Source organism: Harpia harpyja, chromosome 4, assembly GCF_026419915.1.
Source record: "Harpia harpyja isolate bHarHar1 chromosome 4, bHarHar1 primary haplotype, whole genome shotgun sequence".
Lineage (NCBI taxonomy): Eukaryota > Metazoa > Chordata > Aves > Accipitriformes > Accipitridae > Harpia > Harpia harpyja.
This window is the reverse complement of record NC_068943.1, coordinates 77,261,129-77,284,354: the sequence shown is the minus strand read 5'-3', so window position 1 is coordinate 77,284,354 and position 23,226 is coordinate 77,261,129. Positions and strand designations below refer to the sequence as shown.

Sequence of the window (23,226 nt, the reverse complement as noted above, 5' to 3'; positions counted from 1 at the left end):
GAAGAGACCTGGTGTTTGTGTGCTAACTTTTGTGTCAAGGAAGAGCCATACCAAGAAAACAAAAGGCATCATCCAGCACCTGGACGTGGATTTTAAAAAAGCCACCCAATTTTTAAGTTCAACTCTCAAATGGAGATGGTGTATGTGGCAAGTATCCTCTCCTACATCCAATAGCACTCACACACCTCTGTTTAATGCAGAATGCTGCCTTGCTCCGTCTTTTTCCAGCCCCTTGACTTTACTGTGTATTATAATAGATCTAGATTTGTAAAGGGCATCATGTGTTAAACCATCACTGTATTGTAATGGTACCGGGATTGCTATAGTCAAAAGCTCAAAGCTGTTCAACCTCAGCACACAAAGATCAGTGAGAGTATCTGCGTGCTGGACTCTTCAGCGGGCTCTGTGAACACCAAGAGCTCTCAGAGCAGATCAGCATTTTCCCAAAAGGCAGCAAAAAATTTAAACAATCTTGGTATTTTGCTGTCTGACGATACTAACAATCCAGCAAGTAAAAAGTGCTGTGTTAGATACTCTAGCACTATCATCATGCCCATCTCCCGTGTTGCACTGGGAAATTCTGCCTTCCACCAAGCACGTTTGCAATACAATCCCATTTTGCCTGTCCTCCTGGGTCTCAAGTACCATCAGCACTCCCCGCTTCTACATTCCACCGGTGAAGAGACAAAGCAGTGCTGTTCCCTGCAGCTGTGTCTCTGTCCCTTCGCCTGTCCTTGGACTTGCCGACACTGTGCAAAACTGGAATGCAGCTCTCCATCCACAGTGAGCCTGCAGGACAGAGAAAGTTATGAACACAAACCAAGGCAAAGCAAGAGACACCCATCTCTGGCACTGCTGGTACCCACGGAGGTAATCTGGTCTGAGGCTAGAACTCAGCTGGCCTAAAGATCATGCAATCTTTTTATACCGTGGGTTTGACTAAGTAAGAAGTCAAAGGTATTTTGTTTTGCTTACAAGCTTTATTTTTAAGTACATTCAATATCGTAAGACACTTGGACACCGTGATGTTACTAGAGAACACTCAGCATTGTTCTGATTGAGCACTCTGCAGTCTTGAACGCAATCATCCACAGCTGACACTCTACCAGGGTACTCCTATTAACCTCATTTCACCGACAGCGAACCGAGGTACAAAGATGCAGAACAAGAGCAACAAAGGTACTTGAGTGAAACAGTACTGAGCTTCTTCATGTGTAGCTGGGGAATACAGAAGTCTAAGTTACGACCATACATGCTGTGCATGTGAAAATGGGGAGGGAGACATACCCAAGCAGCTGAGCTGGTAAGCTAGTTACTATGGGTGTGGTTGAAAGATGGGGATTTATTGACCACTACTTTCCCCTCTGCACTCGAGCAGGTATGTTGTCTCCGGGTACCAGGGATTTTCTTTTTTGTTGATGTTGTTGCTAAAAACGGAGAAAAGAAGATACGGTGATGGTGTTTTCTTTTATGGAATAACATAAAAAGACTTTTCTGATGAAAACCTAGGTAATCACACTCCGTATTTCAACACCTGAATAAGGCCTAATTCCCACTTCAGCTGACTCTGTTTTTTTGTGGATTTGGCTGCAAGGGTCTTGCCCAAAATTGCACAAATCATCAGCAATGAAAGAAGCATCTCAAACCCAGGTGTTCCAAGTGTTAGATTTGTGTCCTCGCCATCAAGACATTCCTCCTCCATCTGCTTGGACCGAGTCACATGTATTTAAAACAGGCTTTCTAAATAATCTCACACTCGCACGTCCCGATTTAGACCTGAAGTCTTGCTTGTAGTTTTTGTATACCAAGAACAAACTGTGCCACCTGGCCATCCTAATGAAGGGAGAATTTGTCTATGAAATGTAAGACAGCACAGAAGGGGCCAGGGCAGAACCTTAGAAGAAAAGAACATGAAATTCAAATTAAGCTGAAGAAGGGAAAAATTTCCAACAGAGAAATTAACAAGTTTGCTTGAGATAACAGGGAGATACGGCAAACCAGCTCTTCAAGGACTGAGATAATTTCAATTTCCTTCACTTAAAATTCCAGCCTACAGCCTCTGATGAACTTCTTGTCAACACAGCATGGGCTTCTTGACAGTGCTGCTCTTGTTTAGGTTTGTCTCCTCCTCCTGGCTCATATAAAGTCCAAAGTAATTTTATTCATCTGTTCAGGACAGGATTCAAAGCTCTGACATTATTGTTATTCTTTATCTTCTTTCAGTCCAGATAGGTATACATTTCCTATTTTCTCTCAGAAACAAAGCTGAAGATCTGCTTCATTCGTTGCCTTTCAGGGAAAGAATCAAAATTGTCTCATCACTAAGGTTATATGGGAAAAGTCACACAAGAGCATGCAAGTAACTGGATCCAACCTCTATGAAACAATCCAGAGGAGTTACTACTGCACGTGAAGGTCTCCAGATTGCACCCATGTTAAATTGCTATTTGCCATGGCAATTAACATGCAGTAACATCTCAGAATTGGTAACAGATGTTTAAACTTTTGGAGATTAGCAGGTAGGCTAACAAATAAACTATGGTCCCTGCATCACAATTTTACTATGTATCACCTAACATCTGAGGCCAAGACCTTAAAACCTTCATTTGAAAAGGGCTGTGCTCTGTGAAAAGGCATATACGTAGGAGCGATTTGCAGTATCTTGTCATTTCACTGCCTCTGAACTGTACAAGGTACATTCTTAGTCCCATGAAAACCACCTTGTCTGGAAATCATAGTTGGAAAGGTGTGCACAACTAACAAGATAAGTATTACACTATTATTATGTTGTGCATTTCTAATGCACACAATACAGTGAGACTCCAAAATAGCAATCCTAGTACCTTTATCGTATATTAACACGCTTCCCATAATATTCTTGCTCAACCTGCCTTTTTAGTGTAATAACTTCAATTACAAAAATATCCCTTTGAAACACTGTCCTACAAGGCAGGGACTGATACATCTTTCATGATATTAAAAAGATCTGGATACAAAAGATGTCATTTCATTTTCATAATTTAAGAGAGTATGAAAGCAAACCAGAAGCAACGCCGAGACAACTGCTTGCTGAATGACTGACCTATGGCAAGAGGACCTGGGATCTTCCCAGCTTCAGGCAGTGGAAGTACCTCCTGTTTCAGAAAGGCCACCCTCAGTGAACTGAAAATCCACAGAATTCATTCTGAAAAGGTTCCACTACCAAAAGTCATTTCTCCGCTTAGCCTCCTCTCTGCATAAGGGGTTTACAAATATGTAAAATTTAGAGAAAGCACCTTTGTTTACTGATGAGCTGCTGAAATGATGCAGTGTTGAGAGGTGCCATTATTTGGTGTTTTTTCCTTGAACCTCACCTCTGAGTTTATCCAGTTTACTATTCAAAGTAGTCAACCTTGTTTGTTGCTGAAGGTGAAAACACTTTGAAAATGCAGTGACAGAAATTAAAAAAGGCAAATATATGCTACGCTATTCTGTAACAAAAACTTTAAAATGTATAGTTTGGGGAGTTACAGGTTATCTGTGGTTGATAATTTTCAGAAGAGTTCAACTCAACAGGAACTATCTGTTTTTAACTGTTTGAGAACTTGATGTGGATACTGAGAAAACAATTGGATAATATCTCTTTCTACTTCTGTTGGTAGACCTGAATGTCAAAGACAGTCATTTCAGACACTGCATTTTGCACTCTTTGGTATGAACGCTTCTTGTTATTTTGACACAGATAATGGTTAAGTTTGTATTTCCTCAAGGGAACTACAGTAACCGTAGTAAAACCATTCAGGAGACATCTAGAAATGTTAGGCCATCCTCCAGAAACATACCAAAACACTTACACAGACAGCACTGGTAAAACAGTAGTAAAGTCTGTTGATGGAAATTTTCCAGTCATTAAATTCCATATCTAACTTTAATTTGTAGACCAATTAATGCAATTCCTAGCAGGAACATGATCACAAATAGGTATTACTGACTGTGTGCAAGAGAGAAGGAAGATCATCACAATTCTGTTTTCTAGGGATCTAGATGGATGAAGGAGGGGGTTTGCACAGCACAGCCAAAGACAGCACAGAAAGCGAGGCTGTGCCCACACTTCAAACCAGGACTGCAGCGCACAGGCGTCCTTGCGTTGGCACCCAGAGTAACGGCAAAGATGTCAAGGGCTGCTTTACCTCCTCAAGTGGCACACGCCAAATACCACCTCTACATTCGGTGAACTACCAAGATGAAACCTAGCTCAGATACAACTATATGCCACCACTGTGTTGAGGCTCATCATGGAAGGTATCTTTCAATGCTAATTATGCCAAATTTTTCTTCCTTCCCGGAAGAGTGCAGGAGAAGAAGTGTACCTAAATGTTGGTATTTAGCCTCCTCTCCCCTATTCTACCAGACTCCTAAAGACGCCACATTTAACCTTATTGTACACTTACTTCTGAAGCAAATAATTTTATATTTAACTGGTGTAAAGTAGACGGACTTCTTAGCAAAGAATACCTTGGTAAAGAAATCGTCTTAAACTATAACCGGGTACTATCACATAAAAATTAATGAAAATGTTAAAACACCATAATCTATTTCTTCTCCAAAGTATGTCTCACTAGATTCATACTAGGTAGGGTGGCAGATTTCTTATCTTCATTTTCTGTAGTAACCAGAACCTCCCCCCCAAACCAGTATGTTAGCTTTACTACAAAGTAGTACTCCTCTTCCTTATTTGCTCTAAACAATTCTAACAGTGATGCTTACAGAAGTACGATAAGATCAAGATCACTTGGTCATCTTTAAGAAATTTATAGAACCAGTGCATCCACAAATCTATATTCAAAATGTGCATTGCATGTTTACAGTATGTATTGCATACTTGCTTCATTTACAGTTACAGACAACAACAGCATATGCAATAAGAAACTGTTAAGCAAAAAATACCCTGGTAATCAGATGACCATGAAAATTTAAGCTTCTTCAACAATTAACACCTTTCATAACACTGCTAAAAGCATTAATGAAAATTGAAGTGTGAAAAATGTACATTCTTTATTCTGCTGTTTAGATACAGAATAAAATTTAACTTTTCAGAAAATAAAACTATAGCTACAGCTTTGAGAGCTGTCAGTTTGCTTTTGAGGATAAAGTACATGCACTTTTTCCAGTTACTTTATTGCACATAATGTACAGTCATAAATGGTGTTTTATTTACATGTGTTTTGGCAATGTCCAGGTTTGTTCTTCCCCTCAGAATACATTATTTTGCACAAACAAAACCTTAAAAGTTTCACACAAACTGCTGCAATACAAGTCAAAGCATATATGTATATATGTTGTTTTGTGGTTGCTGTTTTTTCAGTTAATTCTTCTAAGAGCTTCAGACCTCAGTTAATCTTTGCCTTGGGAGTCAGATTCCTCCCAGCTAGTCTGTTGTCAAAGATGGACATCCGAACGGCTGGCACCAAGAAATTAGCACTGCAACCTGCTGTGCCTAACACCCACCTCCTGTGCAGAACCATACCACCTGCAATTAGTGCACAGGCACATAGAAGGAAGAGCACTGTACTTTCGTTAACCAGTTTGATTCAACATTGATTACCATGTGTTAATGTTATGGTTCATGTGTTATTTGGACAGTATTCCATTAATAGTGTTTTAGAAAAATATATCAAATATATTAAAAACAAAACAGAAATTCCAATAACAACTACATGCTTTCAGCCCTAGGAATGTGTTACTCAGATTCCATTCTGTACAATGTGCTATTTATGATGAATGCTATTTTTACCCAGACATAAAGAATTAAGTTTCGTATACTCATGCTTTCCCCAAGTTAAAGTAATTGCTTCATGGATGGCAACACGCTTCAACGTTTCCCTGCATTTTCAGGGCAGAGAACTTTTTAGTGGACCCCCTCACAGAGTACAATCTGGGAATAAACCATTTGTTACATGCAGATTTTTGACATACTTTTTAATGATATGTTCAAATAAAGTATCGTCAGTATACAGTGAACATATGTTCATTAAAAACACTTGAAAGATGTCCTTGAAGAATCTTTATGAAATATATTCTGGATTGGTAACACCAAATAAAAAATACTCTCTGTGAAACCAAATTTGTTGTACTTTGGTACAACAGTTCACTTTTAAGAAGTGAATAGCATTGCTCAGATTTTACTTTGAAAGGCCCTATGATGTTTTACTTCATATTCTGACCTACTAAAAAAAAGAAACAGATTTATCCTAAGATAAATCCCACTTTATTGGATGGAAGAGCAACTGTCTAATTGACTTGAATGTATGATCTTTCAAATGTTAGGACAATTTAACCCCAGAATAATAATAAAGAAAAAGAACAACCTAGCTTCAGTGATGTAGTAATATTGAAGTCATCCTCTAAAAATAGCTTGCTTCTTTCCGATAGGCAGGCAAAGTATAAAATAGTTAAAATTTTCAGGCAGGCACTTAGGTAAACTGAGAAATGCATTTGGTGGACAACAATAATTAGTATAAAATTTTAAGAGTTTTCCTCTTTTTTTGCGGTTCTTCAACTTTAATGTACTTCAAAACTTACAGCAACTTTCACTACTGCATATAATGAAGAATGAGATGAAAATGCACTGTGGACAAAGTATGACACTAGTTCATATCTAATAAAAATACAAAATATTACAGAAAAGCAGTAGTTCTGGGAATAGAAGTATTCTTCAATATAAAATACTCATCTTTTAGTATCTGAATAGTTTCACCTAAACCGGAGAGAGTATTTCACCAAGTTTAAATGTGTGCCTCTTATAAAATTCTTTAGGAATATACATTATTGGCTCTGAAATGACACTTGTGCCATTATCCAATCAAAGGTCCTGATGTTATCTGTTGTAAATGCCTGATTATTTTATCATCTGCCTGTGGCTGACTTTTAGGATAGCAACATATTCATGATCTGTTAAATTAAAAATTATTAGCAAAACTATTCTAAATGCATTGATATTTCAGCTGTACCTATACATTTTTGTAAAACAAAGAGCTACATGCCATTAGAAAACTAACAAACATCTTCATCAGAGCTCGACTATTTTTCTCCATAAAATAAAGATGCATTGTATTTTAATTACTACCAATACTGTGAGAACTTTTAAGTTTTATATCGCATGGATTTCAAGATATGTAGTTTGAAACATAATAAATTAAAGAAAGCATTTGAACAAAGACTCCTCATCTGAATTTTTACTATCTACTGGAAGAAACTGGGCTTTCACAAAAACTGTCGATATCTGAAGAGTTTATCAACATCAAGGATCTCCCTCGACATTAGCCGTAATTACTGTCCACTTAAGATTACTAATCTAGGAGGATGACCCGGCATACGTAAAGGAGCCTCAGACAGCAGAAGCCTTAAGGAAGAGAAACGTTTCTGTAAAAACATTTGCATAGATGTACATTCAAAACAGCATTTTCACCATTTCAATTCCCTGCGTTCATGTTGCTACAGTCATCCACAGGGACAAAGATCACATAAAGGCAGCCCTGGAATTTGAAATGGCTGTTGCTTGGTAATTTAGTGAAAAGTGTATTTTTGTACTTTCTGCAGTCATTAGGAAATGATCCAGTTTGACCTTTGGCTTACAGAAATTGTACTCCCCTGAGCTAGGCAACACTGATAGACTATAGCAGAAGTACAAAAAAAAAAGTTCCTTAAAAATAGTGTGGCATGAAGAAAATGAGGCACTTTTGGCAAGGAAAACCCCCAGATTTTGTATTTCGATGTACGGTAATTCTATCTAGAAGTATTTTGTGCTTAGAAACGTCACGTGATGCAACAGTGAATCAGGTGCCAAAACCAACAAACCACAATTACTGTGAGAATAACTGCAACCTCTGAATGGTTCAACAAAGAATCAAACTGGTTTCTGTACACCATTACAATTTACCAATACACTGGCATCTTTGCTCTTTTGCTGTGAGCCGACAGTAATTGTTTTAGAGAAAGAAAAAGAAAGTGTGGAATTAGTAATGCAGATGCTGAAAGGCAAGTGGCAAGACTCTACAAGAAGAATGCCTCAAAAAATGCTACTTTGTTCCCATTTCTACTGGCACCTATTCCCCAAGGTAAAAGGCCAGAATGACCAAAGCCAACTTAATAGTAGTGTGCAGAATGTCAGCCGACAAACAACATAAAAACAAGTCACATTGTGTTATCTGTGGTCACGTTCTTCAGGGTTAGTCCAGTAACTCAAGACTTTACATTCTTCCGTCTTTATTTGTTTATTTTAATTAAACATGTAATGGTTAATAAACAGACATAGTCCAGAGTTAGTAGGTTGGTATTATAACATTTATTAAAATAATGCTATGGGTTAATAGAAACAGCAAAGAACCAAAGAATTAAAATGCAAGCTATGTAAAAACCCAACTAAAACCCAAATATGTCTAATGTATTCATCCAGTAGCTAACTAAAAGCCCAAGAAAGACAACACTCCCAATATAATAAAGTACTGCAAAACAATTGGCAATTTTTCAGTTATCAAAATTGTGGGTTTTGCATTTTGTATCCTTTTTTCTCAATCAGGAAAAAAATTCTTTTGAATGTTATATAACATACATATAAAACAAGATAGAAAAATACATTATAAACTTGTAACAATGGCTGTAAATACATTATCTTACATGTTTCTCATAGGCAATAGGTTGGTTATGGTACATACATAGCATGAAACTACTAAGATAATAAAGAATAGACAAATACATGTCATCTGTACGGTTACATACAAGCGACACTCCCATCTACCCACTCTAAAAAAATTACATAATACTGTCAGAAAGAAGTCTTAAAACTACTTATTTTAATAAAGAAAAAGTCATTAAAGAATGATAATACTGAGAACCAAGGCATTCAGAGATTTCAAAAGTCATGCTTTTTTTTTTTAAGTTGATCCAAAATTTTGTCAACTAAGTTTTCAGAAGTTTGTTCAGAGCAAACATTACTTTCACATGTCACACATCTATTTCATACACTTCCCCTCCCCCCCCCAGTAAAAGACCTTTGATAAACATCTAAAATGTCCAGGTTTTATCATAGTTGAGATGAAACTGGATCAAATACTGGTATTGTTTTAGCAAATCTCTCTTCAAATGTTCGAGTGTCGCAAGTTTATTCAACCAACCAACCAAAATAAAATCAAAATGGCACAGCATATACTGTAAGTAAAATCAACACAACTGTATGTGTAACAGGAAGACAAAGCCGGTGGCACAATAAACAAAAAGCTAGCTGAATACGAAAGGATGAATGTCTATTGCATAGTAAATAAACTGATAATTATTTCCAGGTGAGACAAGATGTTAGATGAGGTCACCATGCAGGTGCTTAAAAATGTAAGCCCTCTTAGCTTACTATTGACCTTTCATTTGGAAGCTGTGAAGATTTGCAGGAGGAGAATAAGTTGACAAGAGGGGAATAAAGTTATCACCTGATATTTGCCAAGTTTAGTACTGAGCCCCACACAAAGTTAATACTTAATGTTTTCAGAATTAAATACTGTGCGTTCAACAGCTTCAGCTCTTGCGATTGCCCAGCTATATGAATCTTGTGGAAATAACGGTTAAAAACAAAGCATAGCTGGACTTCAAACAATTTGCTGATGTCCCCCTCCTGCTTATCTTATCTTATGAAAGCCAACGGGCAGGTGTAACAATAGTCAAAGAAGAGCTGAAAATAAATAACTTGCATGCTGTTTGCCACTGCAGGAGCTGCTTGCAAAAACCGGGGACATGCTCAGAGACTATAACTGAAAACTAGCTAAGCACTTCCCATTTCATTATCCACAAAACATCAGTTTTCTGGGCGATGCTGAAGCCTACTATATTTGATGTATATTTATTCCAACCAAAATCAAGAAATCTCTTCTCCATCCCTGAACAAAAATTACATACTTCCAGCTCTACAAACATTTGTCAGTTGACAGTCTCATTTAGCAGGAGACAGTCTGTATCACAGAACCCTTTGGTTTACATTGCACAAGTACGGCATTTGCTATGATTTAAAAAGTAGAGTGGTTGAAATAAAAATGGGCTGGTTTGACAAAAACTTAGCAAATATTTTACATAATGAGATTTTGGCAAAGTCACATCACACTAGTATGGCAAAAATCAGGTAATTAATATGGTCAACTCATCATTTGTCTTTCCTCACAGCTTCTTTCACATACTGGGCGACTGAGTGGCATGCAGTAACTTGTCTGAGGGAGAAGCTGATTATACAAGACATTTGACTAAATGACCATGAAGAAAATAAGGCACTTCCTTTTCTTTAGACTTATTCCAATACTTAAAAAATAAAAAAGAAAGACTAAAAGGCTCTTTTGGTCTTTTGTTTCTTGACAACCACCAGAAAAAATCATTTAATGAAATAAAGGGTTTCTTTGTTCTTTTTTTCTTTTTTTATAACACTTGAAAGTATAAAATGCTACATTTCCAAAAATATATTTTTTTTTCTGCACCAGCACCCTTGTATAGTAAAAGTATCTACTTTTTTGTTCATTTTGTTTCAATGCACTACACTTTATCTACAATTTCATTACATGTATACAGCAAATAGGCAAGCATGGCTTTTACATCCTTAATGAAATTTTTTCTATACAGGGAGGTTTAAAAAAAATATTTGAACAGTTTGCCCAGTAATGTGACACATAATGCATGTACCTTGTTCTCATGTAATCTTCCAAGGAGATTAAAATATGGTTAAAATAATTTAAACTCAGATTTTGTTTTAATAGTGTTGCTGTTTTGTTCTCTGCATTAACGTAGTTCTGAAAAGTCATTGTAATCTGCATTTCATGGCACACGTTCCTTTAAAACATCCAATTTGGCAGGCAATAGAAAAAAAGGCTGCAACGTCTGCCCTTTGAGGGCACCGGTAGTGACTAAACAGCGTATCAAATTTTGAATACTTTTTGGAATCCCTTCCCCAACGACATCCCTGACCAAAGGTTCATGCATGATGCATCATCACACAGTACATTCAGAGAGAGCTTTGACTTCTTTTTTTTTTTCTTTTTTTCTTTTTTTTTTTTTTTTTGAGAAGAAAAATATTCCTAGAAGTCTCTCACAGTAACTGCCTCTGTCATCGGGTAGTTAAGGGACATCTGTCTCCATCTCATGCGAGGCCTCCTTACCGTTCGCTTGGGGCGGGACACTAGAGGATGATCAGTGCGGAGGGATGAGTTGGACCTTATTGCTTTACTACTATTCAGTGCAGGTTCTAGAACCACTTTCACCCAAACAGGAGAACAACAAAAAGCGGAGTTGGAGGACAACAATTTCTTTGTCTGTTTTGTTAGATGGTAAGACGAACGGACAAGTGCCCCAGCTCGCTGCACTGAAGACAGGCAAGCAAAGGCGTTTACCAGTTAACTGATCAGCAGGCAGGCATGGTCAGGTCATCATTGGGTGAAGAGTTCAGAGGTCAGAAGGTCATAGGTTAGTTGCCGGTGGCGGCTGGGTGGTTAGAAACAAAAAAAAAAACAAAACAAAAAAAAGAAAGAAAAGATAGAGAAGAGATTAGTTCCAGCTAGTGACGGCTTAATGACAACATGAAAACTAATCACAACTAATAAAAAAAACAAGCATGTTTAATTCTGACATACTGATCGACACCATCTACAGAATGCAATAAAATCATGACAGCCCTCCATCATGATTTGGACACGTGAAGGAGAAGCCCGCTCCCACAAAACCGGTTAACAGGAGAAATAGAGATAAAATACGACTAACGACTAATGGTTAGTAGCAGTCGATGAAGGAAATTGGAAAACAAAAAACGATGAACAGTTTTGGAACTGGGTAGAAGATTTCTGTAACAACAGTCAGTGCACAGCATCAGTATCTGACTGCTATTAAGCATTAGTACCTCCCCAGGTGCAAGCATTAAAGCAACTATTAATGATGGATGTGATTATTAATAACTGGTTGTTAAAAGAATGGAGTCATCTAAGGAATTCTGGACTTAGAGAAACAATTTGGTTCAACAAACTATGGGCCAAACAAAGGGTTTTTGTTCAATAAATTTTTTATTGCCTTTCATTTATTCTATTTACAAACAACATGGAATTTCTTGGCCTCATGATACAAAGCAATACTAAACTGTAGTCTAGCAACGTAGGCATCATCGTGGGAACCAGGAAAACGCTCAGCCTGCTACTTTAGCCAGCATTTTCCCGTTCAAAATACTATTTTACACATATAGGACACTTATAAAATGCACTTGCATGTAAACACTGTAAAAGTCCTGCCATTTTAAAGTCTATACTTAAAAAGCTCTAAGTACATCAAAAAATAGAGAAAATATCTAATTGATACTAATAAGGCATTTTAAAACTACAAACAGCTCTCTTTATTCATTTTCAAAGCTAATACTCTGCAAATACAATAAAATCTGACATTTCATATACATTCCTGCTTTATATTTTTATATTTTAAAAGAAGCCACCTGTAAATACTATTTTCTTTTGCAAAAAAACCAAAACAAAACAAAAAACAAACCAAAAACAAAAAACCCAAAACAAAACAAAAATAAAACCCAAAACCACAAACAAATTACAGTAAAACATAAAAAAGTTCTCAAGTGGAAAGTTATCATTCCCAATGTTCTTGAGCTGTTCCTTCTTTAATCATTCTCTCACATTCTCCTTCACCAAACTTGGTCCACTTAACAGTAGTATGATTTTTTTTTTATATTTTTTTTAAGACTTATTCAACAGCTTAATTATAGCTAATAAATTCTGAGGTTGATAAAGTTTTTGTACTGTTGCCATTTTGACTAAGGCAGAGGAGATGAAAGTGAGAAAGGTATTCAGTGCAAAGTCAGATTTGTGCCATTATATAAAATGAAGTCCAGTAGGTGTAATATTCACAGATAGCATCGATTTAGCAATCTTTCTTGCGGGCTGATTTACTTTCATGTAATAAAAATGGCCTATCATTTAGGATACAGTTCATAACACTACGAAAAATTGCTACTGTAACGTAAATGAGACCACATACTCCCTGAATTTTTTCAGAATCATGCTAAGTGGGATTTGTTTAAATTAAAACGGCTGTTTCAAAAATAAACAAAAATAAAAATAAATATTTTATGTGGCACAATCTCACCACTTTACAGGTATACTAGAAACAGACTCTTAAAGCATTTTGATACTGATTACAATTTTGATTAAATGGTATTAAAATTTATATATAAATTATGTGACAGTTGGTTTGGATAAAACATTCAAGAAAATTCTTAGCATTAATATTTCTTGTGGAGTTTATAATCAAAGCAAGCTACCTTTTAAAAATACCAGTACACCTGTGATACATCCTCTGCCAAGTCTCTGGCCTTCTACAGTACACACAGGTTTGTCAACTGTGCAACACCATTTACAGTTTATTACAATTAAATCAGTCAGTCTCTCTGTTATATGCATCAAATTCAATTTTGTATTATTTATAAACTGGGGGTTTATTCTGAGTTAAAATGAGCTATATATTTTTCAACCCTTCACCAATTCTAAATGCTTAGTTGTAAGAGTAAAACATTTACACATTTGGGGATTCTCGCTTTAAATGCAGTGCTTATCTCTAAAAAAAAACAAAACAAAAAAACCACTATGCAAAGAATAAAAACCTACTTAAAAAGTGAATGCAGTAGTACTACAAAGTCATCTGAAAGTTGATTTAGAATTTAAAAATAAACTTTAGACCCAATGAATGCAAATATAGACTTAGTGACATTTAACTATATAAAAAAAAGTTTCTGCATTGAAAAAAAAAGTATTTCGGTTTGCTGACATTGTTTTTCATGGCTATAGCTACAGAAGTATACTGGTGGCAGAAAAACCAAATAGGTGAATATGATAAATACTCATAGTATTTTAAGTCTACGACACAATTTTAGCACATTAAAAGAAACTGTTTTATTGCTGAACAAAGTTCTCTTCAAAACCTTTTGTGAAACTGTTAAATCTGTGCAGCGATAATCTAGGATTTCAAATTCAAAATACAATGAAGTACAGTTGTAAAATTAACTTTGTGTAAGTTTCTTAATACACAATGGGTTTATTTAGATAAGACTTTAAAATAACTCTCCTGAAATATCAGCATGGTTTTCATGCTAAAAGAGAGAGGTATGCATGACTTATTCCACAGGAGATAAGCCACCCGTATTTATTTATCTACTTAAGACAGTGGGCTTCCAATACTGCTAGAGATTAACACTGTATTACCAGAAAATGGCTATATTTTAAAAGAAGGTGAAATGATACCAATAATTAATTTCAATTACTTATAAGTGACCCAGGTGAAACATCTAGGCCCTTCGCAAAATATTTAAAATCTATGTTGAGTAAACACTACAATGATGAACTTAAACTACAAATTGGTATCCCCCTCCCATCCCGGACCCGTGCTTTATCAGTGTATTTACTAGCTGTCTCAGGCAAATATCTAATTAAACAAAAAGGTAGTCTCACCTGTCACCTGAAACTGCCACTGCAGATCATGAAAGACCATTAGCAAAAACTCATTTTTGCAACATCAGGTCAAACTTTCAAAGACAACCAAATCCTTACCACCCATTACACTTGACAGAGATAGGTTTTAATCTTCTTTTCTGTTTGCTTTTTTCTATTTCCTTTTTTTCCCTCTTTTTTTTTTGGTAAACATGGGCTATAACCTTATTCTGACTATACCCTGTTGCCCATTGAAGAGTTCTCAAGAAATGAGAACAGGCCAACGGGCTGTAAATAGTGTGCGGTGATTTAAAAGAAGAAGCAATCTTCTATAAAACTTAAGTAGTGTCTTGTTATCAGCTTTACACTTTCTGTAAAGCATAAGATCATATGAAAGATGAAAGTGTTACATAAATATAGCAAATATCCAGGAGGGGCCTTTTTACTGTATTGACTGAAATCTGTATTGTTTCTTGTAGTTAATTTATGGAAGGTTGTGAGAAGTGAAGTGTAGTCAATGTTAGGAGATGTCAAATCTGTCACCTGAATTTAGCTTTTGAATATTACAATATCATGGAAGCCTGCACAACGCTGATTTTGATGAGAGCAGAATAATAATACTTGGCACATAACGCTTTGCATCCTCAAAGCCCTGTACAAAACAAGAACCCCCACAACACCCCTGTGAGGTAGGGAAGTATTATTATCCTTATTTTACAGATGGGAAAACATACATAGAGAGATTAAATGACTTGCCGAAACCCACAGTGAGTCAGCAGCAGGGATGGGATAAGAATTCAGCCCACACACTGCTTCCTAGCCAATGTCAATAAACCGAAAATATCACTTTTCTCAATAAGCTTAAATACTTCATTCAGGGGTCCAAAGGCATTACACTTGAGGAACAGGAGAAAAATGAAGATTTACTTTCCATTCAAGGGTTAAAGAGAGATGCCCAAATATTGGATGTCATCTCACCAACAGGACTTCAAAAGTTGCTTCTCCTTCAGGTTACACATTTTAGCAGCAAAAGGCAAATACCAAGAAATAGATTTTGGCAAAAAAAACCAAAACGCCCTCCTTTCCCCCACCCTTAGTAATTCGAACTCAAACAACTTTTGAAGTATTATCTTCACAGCCCTTACCTTTCTGAATTCAGTCAGGTATCTGAGAACATGCATCCTCCTCATAATATACAGTACAGTGGCTCAAAAGTTTATTGGAAAAAAAGGAATCTAAATCTTCAGATTTCTCCAGACACAGACAGGAGGCATTTATTCCTTTACTTCTTTCTCATTAAGCAACCATCCATTCATTTTATTTTGCAACACCAATCTGATATTTCCACACCAATTAAAAGAACAAATTGGGGGAAGAGGGGGGAACACGACCAAATTAATTATTGCAGCACTGAATTCATAGTGTTTCCTGATGCAGATGGATCTTTAAATAGTTTTTAAAAGGGAATCAGTTATAGCATTTATATTAAATATATCACAAAGTTTATATATTTAATTGAGCTGGGAAAGCCAAGTTTACAAAATGTTTTTAAAACCGCAAGCATTCCCAAAGCTTTAAAATATTAGCTATTCAGATTTTTGAGAAAAATAATGAATGGGTCAAAAGAGCGTATTTGGTTAACCAGCTGTGGTGTTGCAAATCTCATGTACACTCAAAGCACTTCTTACAAACAAGAACTGCAGAACTAAACTAACCTCGGTCTGCGGTCACAATCCTTTGGTAAGGATGGACACGCATATCGTGCCTTCGAACTTTAGTAGCCACCGCACCTAGTTAAATTGCAATTACCAAGACAAAGTTAGAACACATTCAAAGAAAACATTAACAGCAGGTTTATCAAAATGGATTTAAATGATCATTAACTACAAAAGTTCATTTTAAGAAAAGCAACAAGTTAAGGCACAGTAGTTTCAAATCTTAATCTTAAAAAGAATCTGTGCAGATTAATATTGCATTTATTTTAAACATCCTGGCCTTAACCTGTTTAATCCATTCATTTACAATCCCAAAATTACAGTATTTCATGAAATCTATTAGACCCAAGCACATTTAAGCTTTACTAGTCACATATTCACTGAAGTGCCTTTATTGCAGCAGGACTATTTTAAATAATGCCATCTTTTAATACTGACAATTATTTGCTAACCTTAAGATCACTTCCAGTTCTACCACAAAAAAAAGTTTTAAAGCAATTCTTCAAGCCTACAGATTGTGATTTTAAACTTTAAGTCAATAAGTATGAACTGCAATGAATTAGGTGATTAGTAAAGCAAACACTATATAGAACACTTAGCAGTCAGTATACTACTATACACTCATAAATTACAGCTACTCTGTAATAATAGGAGCTAATCCAAATTAATAGCACTATTTTATTTTAAATCTATGTGCAAAAAAGTGCAAGTAAGTCACTGACTGCTAGGCCAAGCTTTTTTCAAGGCTGCTGAAACTAAGCATTTGTTAAAATTCAGATCTGATGAAGGATCAGTTAAGACCGTTCTTGAATTCTTAGCCTTTCGTTGGGAAAGCCATACCTGAAGATAAAAGGAAGGGAATTAAAAGTTAGTCACCAACTAAAATTTGATCCCAACACCAACATCCCCGAAAATACTAATAGGGACGCATTTCTCTGCCATTTTTAACGGAATTATGTTAAGACATCTCAGAGGTCCGCCACAAAAATGGACAAAATATAGCATACTATTACTGAGACTGAATGCATTACAAAATAAAACACAACAAAAACCTAATTTAATTCAATTAACTGTATACAACTGCTCAGATAATAGAGCAGATTACTGAGTTATTGATTCTATGCTACCTAAGTGGGAGTGTGGTCTTTTTTAAATAAGATTAAAGATAAATAAGATTATTTGGTGAGATCTGTTTTGGGCAATATACCTGTGCTCTCAGCTAAGCCCAAAAGTATGCAATGGTTTCAGATGCCATTTTAGGAGTAGCTTTCCCCTCCTCTCTCTTTATAGAAAATTCTACATGAAATCAAAGTTCCCTGCATTGTATTAAATTACTACTATGCAATGATGTATTTCTTTACTTGCTATTAACTGAATTCAGGAGAGGGGTTTGCCACTAACCAGCAACTCATAGCTACTCTGACGATGCCTGTAACTGTGACTTTACCCCCCGACGTATCACAAGTGGACTCACAGATTGAGAGCGGAAGAGCTGCGGCAAATATTTGCATGTTTGTGGGAAATTAATAAATGATGACATTATCATATGCTCACTGAATTTTGGCTATGGGGCAACAGACAACAACCACAGGCTGCTCAAAGACAGACCCACTGCATCCTTTTGTCCTACTGAAATTTTTATTATTGAGTCACTAATCCTGAAAGGCAGAAGTCTGAAATACATTTTCTTTTTCAGTGTACAAAATGTAATGTGGGAACATGCACACATACAGATAACTCAACAAGTATTTTTCACGCGCAACACTGATTTTTTGCAATACTTTCAACAAAATATTGACTTTGAACCTTATTGCCCAGTGTTCATTAGAGATGTTTAGAATTTGTGTAAATCAATAACTGCCACTGAACACACTACGATCAAAGTCCTATAAAATCAACATTATGCAGCACCAAGGTCATATGCAATTCCGAAAGAACTGAAGAGAAAAGATGATTTAGATTCTGTAGAGTGTAGGGAAGGAAGAAACTATTGAAACTGCTTGTTCCATATTGACCAGTTAACCGAATTGTCACAGCTGCTTTATCATTCTCGCCTTCACACAGCAAGCCAATGGTCTGAAATATTAGGAATGATGGACATTTCAATCCAATGTATATAAAAGAAGCCATTGGTAAAGTTGCTAATTGTACCATCCTTTGGTCAGAACTAAGTTTGCTTTATATTTATTCACTGAAATTATTTTCTGCTTACAAAATGATTTACAGCTTTCTGACACTGAGGAGAGACGTATCAGTTGTGTACTAAATAAAGCAGCAAAAACTCCACCAAACTGAAAAAAACCCTTTCCATTTTCTCCAGTTTTGCTACTAAAAAGGTATAGCAAAATAGGAAGCTCTCTCTTCCAAAGATCACTGGAAATTAATTTACGTTAAAGAGAGCACAAACAAATCTGGTATTTCTGGGAGCCCAAATGACTTATAATAGATGTCAACTTCTACTTAATTTTTTTTTCTTGCCTATATATCCACCATCTAGTGTCACAGAAACATGAAAATTTTTATTTTCAGTAACCTTATTAATATACTAAACACACACATTTAATAGTGCAAAACATGTTTAAAATGTTGAAGAGTTACACCATTTGAGCAGTTTTCCTAAGCAGTTTTGATATACCTGAGCTAAGATCGTTGCTTTGGATTTTTTTCTTTGAGCCCCCTGATCTCTACCTTGCAAATATCATAAAAGGATAAGCAATATGTCATCCACGTACAAAGATCTTACCTAATACACCACTAGGTTCAATAGGATACTCAAGGATTGACGTAGCTGGTGCCAGCGTGTAGGGGTATTCATATGGTGTGTAAATTAAACCAGCTTCGGGTCCAGGTGGAACTATTGCAGCGGTGGGATGAGGAGTTCCGTTTGGCATGACAGCGGTTTGTATTTGTCTGATCAAAGGCATTATGGTAGGGCCAGCTGGCGTAGGAGTACGCAGGGCAGCTGGTGGGAGAACAGGCGCAGGCCCAGTAATAATCCTTGGAGCCTGGGCTGTTGCTGCAAGAGAAAAGGCAAGGGCTGCTACAGTAAGCAAAGAAATTCAGAGGAAAGTATGGAGATAGCAGTACAAAACGTGGGAAGAATGGGAAAAAAGGGGAAAAGTAGGAAAGAAGAAAAATAAAAGGAAATCATTAGTACATGCGCTGATCACACAGTGCCAAAGCACACCATTCAAATGCAAACAGCTTTCCATTTTCCAGTGTGATTAAGTATGAACATGCAAAATAAAAAAGCCATTGTAAAACAGTGAGGTAGATTTCTCAAACAGGTTACACAGCACAAAAGCTCCATTTAGACCACATTTCTTCATTTATGCTATCAAGACTACATGAGACTGAGATGCATGCAGGAGATACAAGGAAAATACTGTCATAATCAAATACAGAGTACAAAATTTAGTGCAACTATAGAGTCCACAGATACTCAGTTATGCAGAGCTGCCGTACGAGTCTACAGTTTTTATACATCTTAAAAATGTATTTAAACATACACACAATTCCAATTTCCAGGATCAGTCAAGTTAAAAATGACCTAGAAACACAATGCATCTCCTCTCCTACTCCAGCATGAGTAAAATAGACTCAGAAGTGATTTCCATATCAAATTCCCCAAAATAAAATACTTCTGTTGTATCAGAAGTTCACTATGGCCTTGCTTGGGTTAAAGAAAATACGTGCTTTTGGGGTTTTTTTTAAACAGTGCTAGCACATTTCATTAAATGCTATTTGAAGCCTGTTGGCACACGAGATGAACAACTTGTTAAACACTAACACATCAGCTGGTAACAGTCAATTCTAAATGGATATAATTTATAGATTTCTATGCACTAGGGTTGATCCACATTGATTTAATTAACTTACAGGTGGTCTGAAAACAAAATATGGTGGAAGTTTTTCAGATTTGAGATTTCTGTGGCTTTTTAATGACTTTTATTTTTTAAACAAAAGTGCTCAGACTGAATGTGTAATTAAAACAACTCTCAAACATTTTCATTTCCTTTCTTAAGTGGAAATAAACTAGTATGGCTTCTACAGCCTCAAGTTTTCAGTAAAATCGTAACACGAACAGTGAAACTGTCTTATTATCAAAAAGTGAATATTAGTGTGGAAATCTCTAGTCAAAAATGAAAAAAATAAATCCATCTTCCCACTTATACTGATACAATAGACCAATGGGAATAGATCAGACAAAGAAATTGCTCAAATTAATATAAAGGTTTCTATGCAACAGCTTGCATCAATTTAAGCTAATCTGAAAGCTATTTTACTCATAAATTTGCAATAATTTAGAGACTAAAATATATTTAAAACTGATCTAGCTTTAAATATTACAGTGTTCATTAGGGCTGAAAGATTTACCACTACCATTGTAGTGGTAAAAACCCTTGCTTATGTCTCTTTTCAAATCAGAATAATTACACTGGTGTAAGCACTCTCAAACTGACCTAACTGCATTCCAACCTTTAAACATATTCAACATTGAAATGGTGACTGTGTGGAGAAACAAATTTGCAAATATCAGTAGGCCCTTAGTGAAAAGACTGATTTAACTGTGCTTACACTTGACATCTGTATCACAGCTACAGCTCAAATTTACTTTGGAACAGTATCAGCAACTACATTTTCAGGAGGAGAAATCAGATTTTCAACTAGAGAAAATAATTTGTATCACACATAATAGCTATATGCTTTCATTAGTAGGTGTGTGTAATTAATTTTCAAGTGTAAACCTGTGCATACATGCGTTTGCAAAAGCATTTTCACACAAATGTAATGGAAGAAATCGTAAAAATGGCTCATTACATTACTGATCCCTGTGAACTCAGCTGTGAAATCGGTTGATGAATTGTTGGAAAACATAACATTGGGGGACACATGCAAGCAAGATGAAAGGAAGGAATATAATACAGAAAAATGTATTCACAGTATCCTGAACATCTGTAACATTTTCAAATTAAATCTCTAAAAATAAAATTGAAAAGGAGTCAATTGTCCTTTATATGAATCAAGGAAAAAATGACTGTAAAATAGAAAAATCTGGCTTAAGGGTTGAATTTTTTTAAACTATGTATTTGTAAATATTTCAACCCAGACATACAGTTTTAGAAAAAAAAAAAAGGGGGGGGGGAGGGGAAGAACAAACAAAAAAACCCCATAACTGACATCACTTATCTCCAGAAAGTTGATCTTTTGCAACAGCTACCTACTGTTTTGTTGGGTTTTTACTGCGTTTCATTCTCCAACACAGTTGCTACTGTACATTTTCCAAAAAGTAGCTTTAGGAATCAAAACCTGCAAACATCACTACAGCATTGACCCTCAAGCTTATGACATGCTTACGTGATTTGATGTTGGCATCTCTGTAGGTGCCATTCAGAATTGCAAGCTCCATCAGCTGCATCTTTTTAAGGCTGTCTTCTCCTTCTGCCTGCGTGTGAAAAGATGGGAAGAAAGCCAGGCTTATTAATTCACTAGTGCACAAGATCTAAGGGACCTAGAATAAAATGCCATCAAGTTTTAACCAAGCAAAGTACCTGCTTACCATTAGTCACAAAACCAGTCAGCTTTATCAACTTTCCTTAAAATTAAGTGCAAGTTGCCTGTTGTCTATCATTAAGTGGTGTTAACAAATATCTTAACAAGAGTTTTGAAAAAGGCTCATACCATAAATTATTAAAATAGGTTAAGTCTAAGTCATGTTTGATAGAAATTGTTTAAGGAAATTTTTTCTCAAGTTTTAGTAAACATTTTCATGTAACCCTAAAGGGATCTTTTAAAAAATTGTATTATTGGGCTAGAGGAAGAATAGACACCACGAATTTTAAGCAACTTCAATTTATTGTAACTTGCTCCACTGTAGTTGATACTGACTACAGGGTGGGGGGCAGCCACAAACAAAAAATAAACAACAAACTTCAAGTAGCTTTCCAAACAGGACATCAACAACTGCTGTAAGGTAGAATTCATAATTCTGGCACATGCAGATGTATTCTGATTCTGATATAACTACTATTTACACAGTATACATTATTCTTGGTTTTGCTTCAATATAAATTACTTCCCTGAAGTTATCTACTCCACTGGTATCCTGCAGCTTGCATAAACATTATGCAAGCATTCAGTGCAAAAGCTCACTTTTTCAGTTACTAACAAAAATATTTCTAGTTAGTCCAATTTTTGTTTTAAGACCAGACATTTTCTCATCTGTCTTTCCAGAAATATTACTATTTGTTTAGTCTACATCCTATCAAGCAGAAAACAAGATTGTGATATATGAAACCTAAGAGAGATGGGTCAGCATCTACTTTGATGTTAAGTTACCACCTTGCTTCTTGTATTGAATGCCACTGCTGAAATTCTCAGTCAGCTGGAAAAGAGGGCAGCTTCAGTGTCATCTGCATTGCATTCCTCCTTTGCTAAACAGGGTTTCTTGTATTTTTACTTATCTTGTCTATTCACACAATGTTTTCCAGATATTTGGAACAGCACTTTCCAAGTTAATGGGAACCTGGATAATAACGTACTGTGCCATCCACTTTGAAAATCTTAAAGTCTGATTTCAGAGAAAGTTGTTCACCTGTCTTAAACTACAACTCTTACAGATGGTTTGAACTAGGACTTCCAAGAGCATGAGCGATTACAAAAAAACCAGAATTAAAAGCCACAAAGAATAGCAATCACCACCCATAGCCAAAAAAATTCTATTAAATAACTTTGTGTCCATTACAGCACTGTACCAGTGAAACATCCATCTCAAACTAGGTAAGAGTTAATAGGATTATCTACACACAGTGTTCCAAATGTACAGGAAAATATTTTTTCAGGCTAGTTTGCAGCAAAATATTGTTATACATACTTTACTCCCAAACTACGGAGAAGTAATTTACTAAATTACAAGACAAAAAAAGTTTTAAAATTGTATCTAAGCAACTATAGTATTTGGCGTGAGGTATGCTCACGGACCACCACCCATTGCAATGGAAACTTTAACATCTGATTTTTGTCAACAACTTAAAAGC

The 23,226-nt window shown here is 35.9% G+C and overlaps 1 protein-coding gene across 9 annotated transcripts in view; it reads right to left on the bottom strand.

The window, feature by feature from the left end:
- Window positions 1-8,304: 8,304 nt before the first annotated feature.
- QKI (QKI, KH domain containing RNA binding) overlaps window positions 8,305-23,226 on the bottom strand; it is a 165,593-nt gene continuing 150,671 nt past the window's right edge. For 2 of the 9 annotated variants that reach the window (XM_052784863.1, XM_052784866.1), the window contains 4 exons: window positions 21,548-21,635; window positions 18,933-19,229; window positions 16,190-16,264; window positions 8,305-11,484 (listed from right to left, as the gene is read on the bottom strand). In XM_052784863.1, coding sequence (XP_052640823.1) covers window positions 11,468-11,484; window positions 16,190-16,264; window positions 18,933-19,229; window positions 21,548-21,635 — 477 coding nt within the window. In that variant the 3' untranslated portion in view covers window positions 8,305-11,467. Of the gene's footprint in view, window positions 11,485-12,037; window positions 17,030-18,932; window positions 19,230-21,547; window positions 21,636-23,226 lie in introns of those variants that run through there. The other 7 variants (XM_052784865.1, XM_052784868.1, XM_052784867.1 and 4 more) reach the window with 5 other exon arrangements.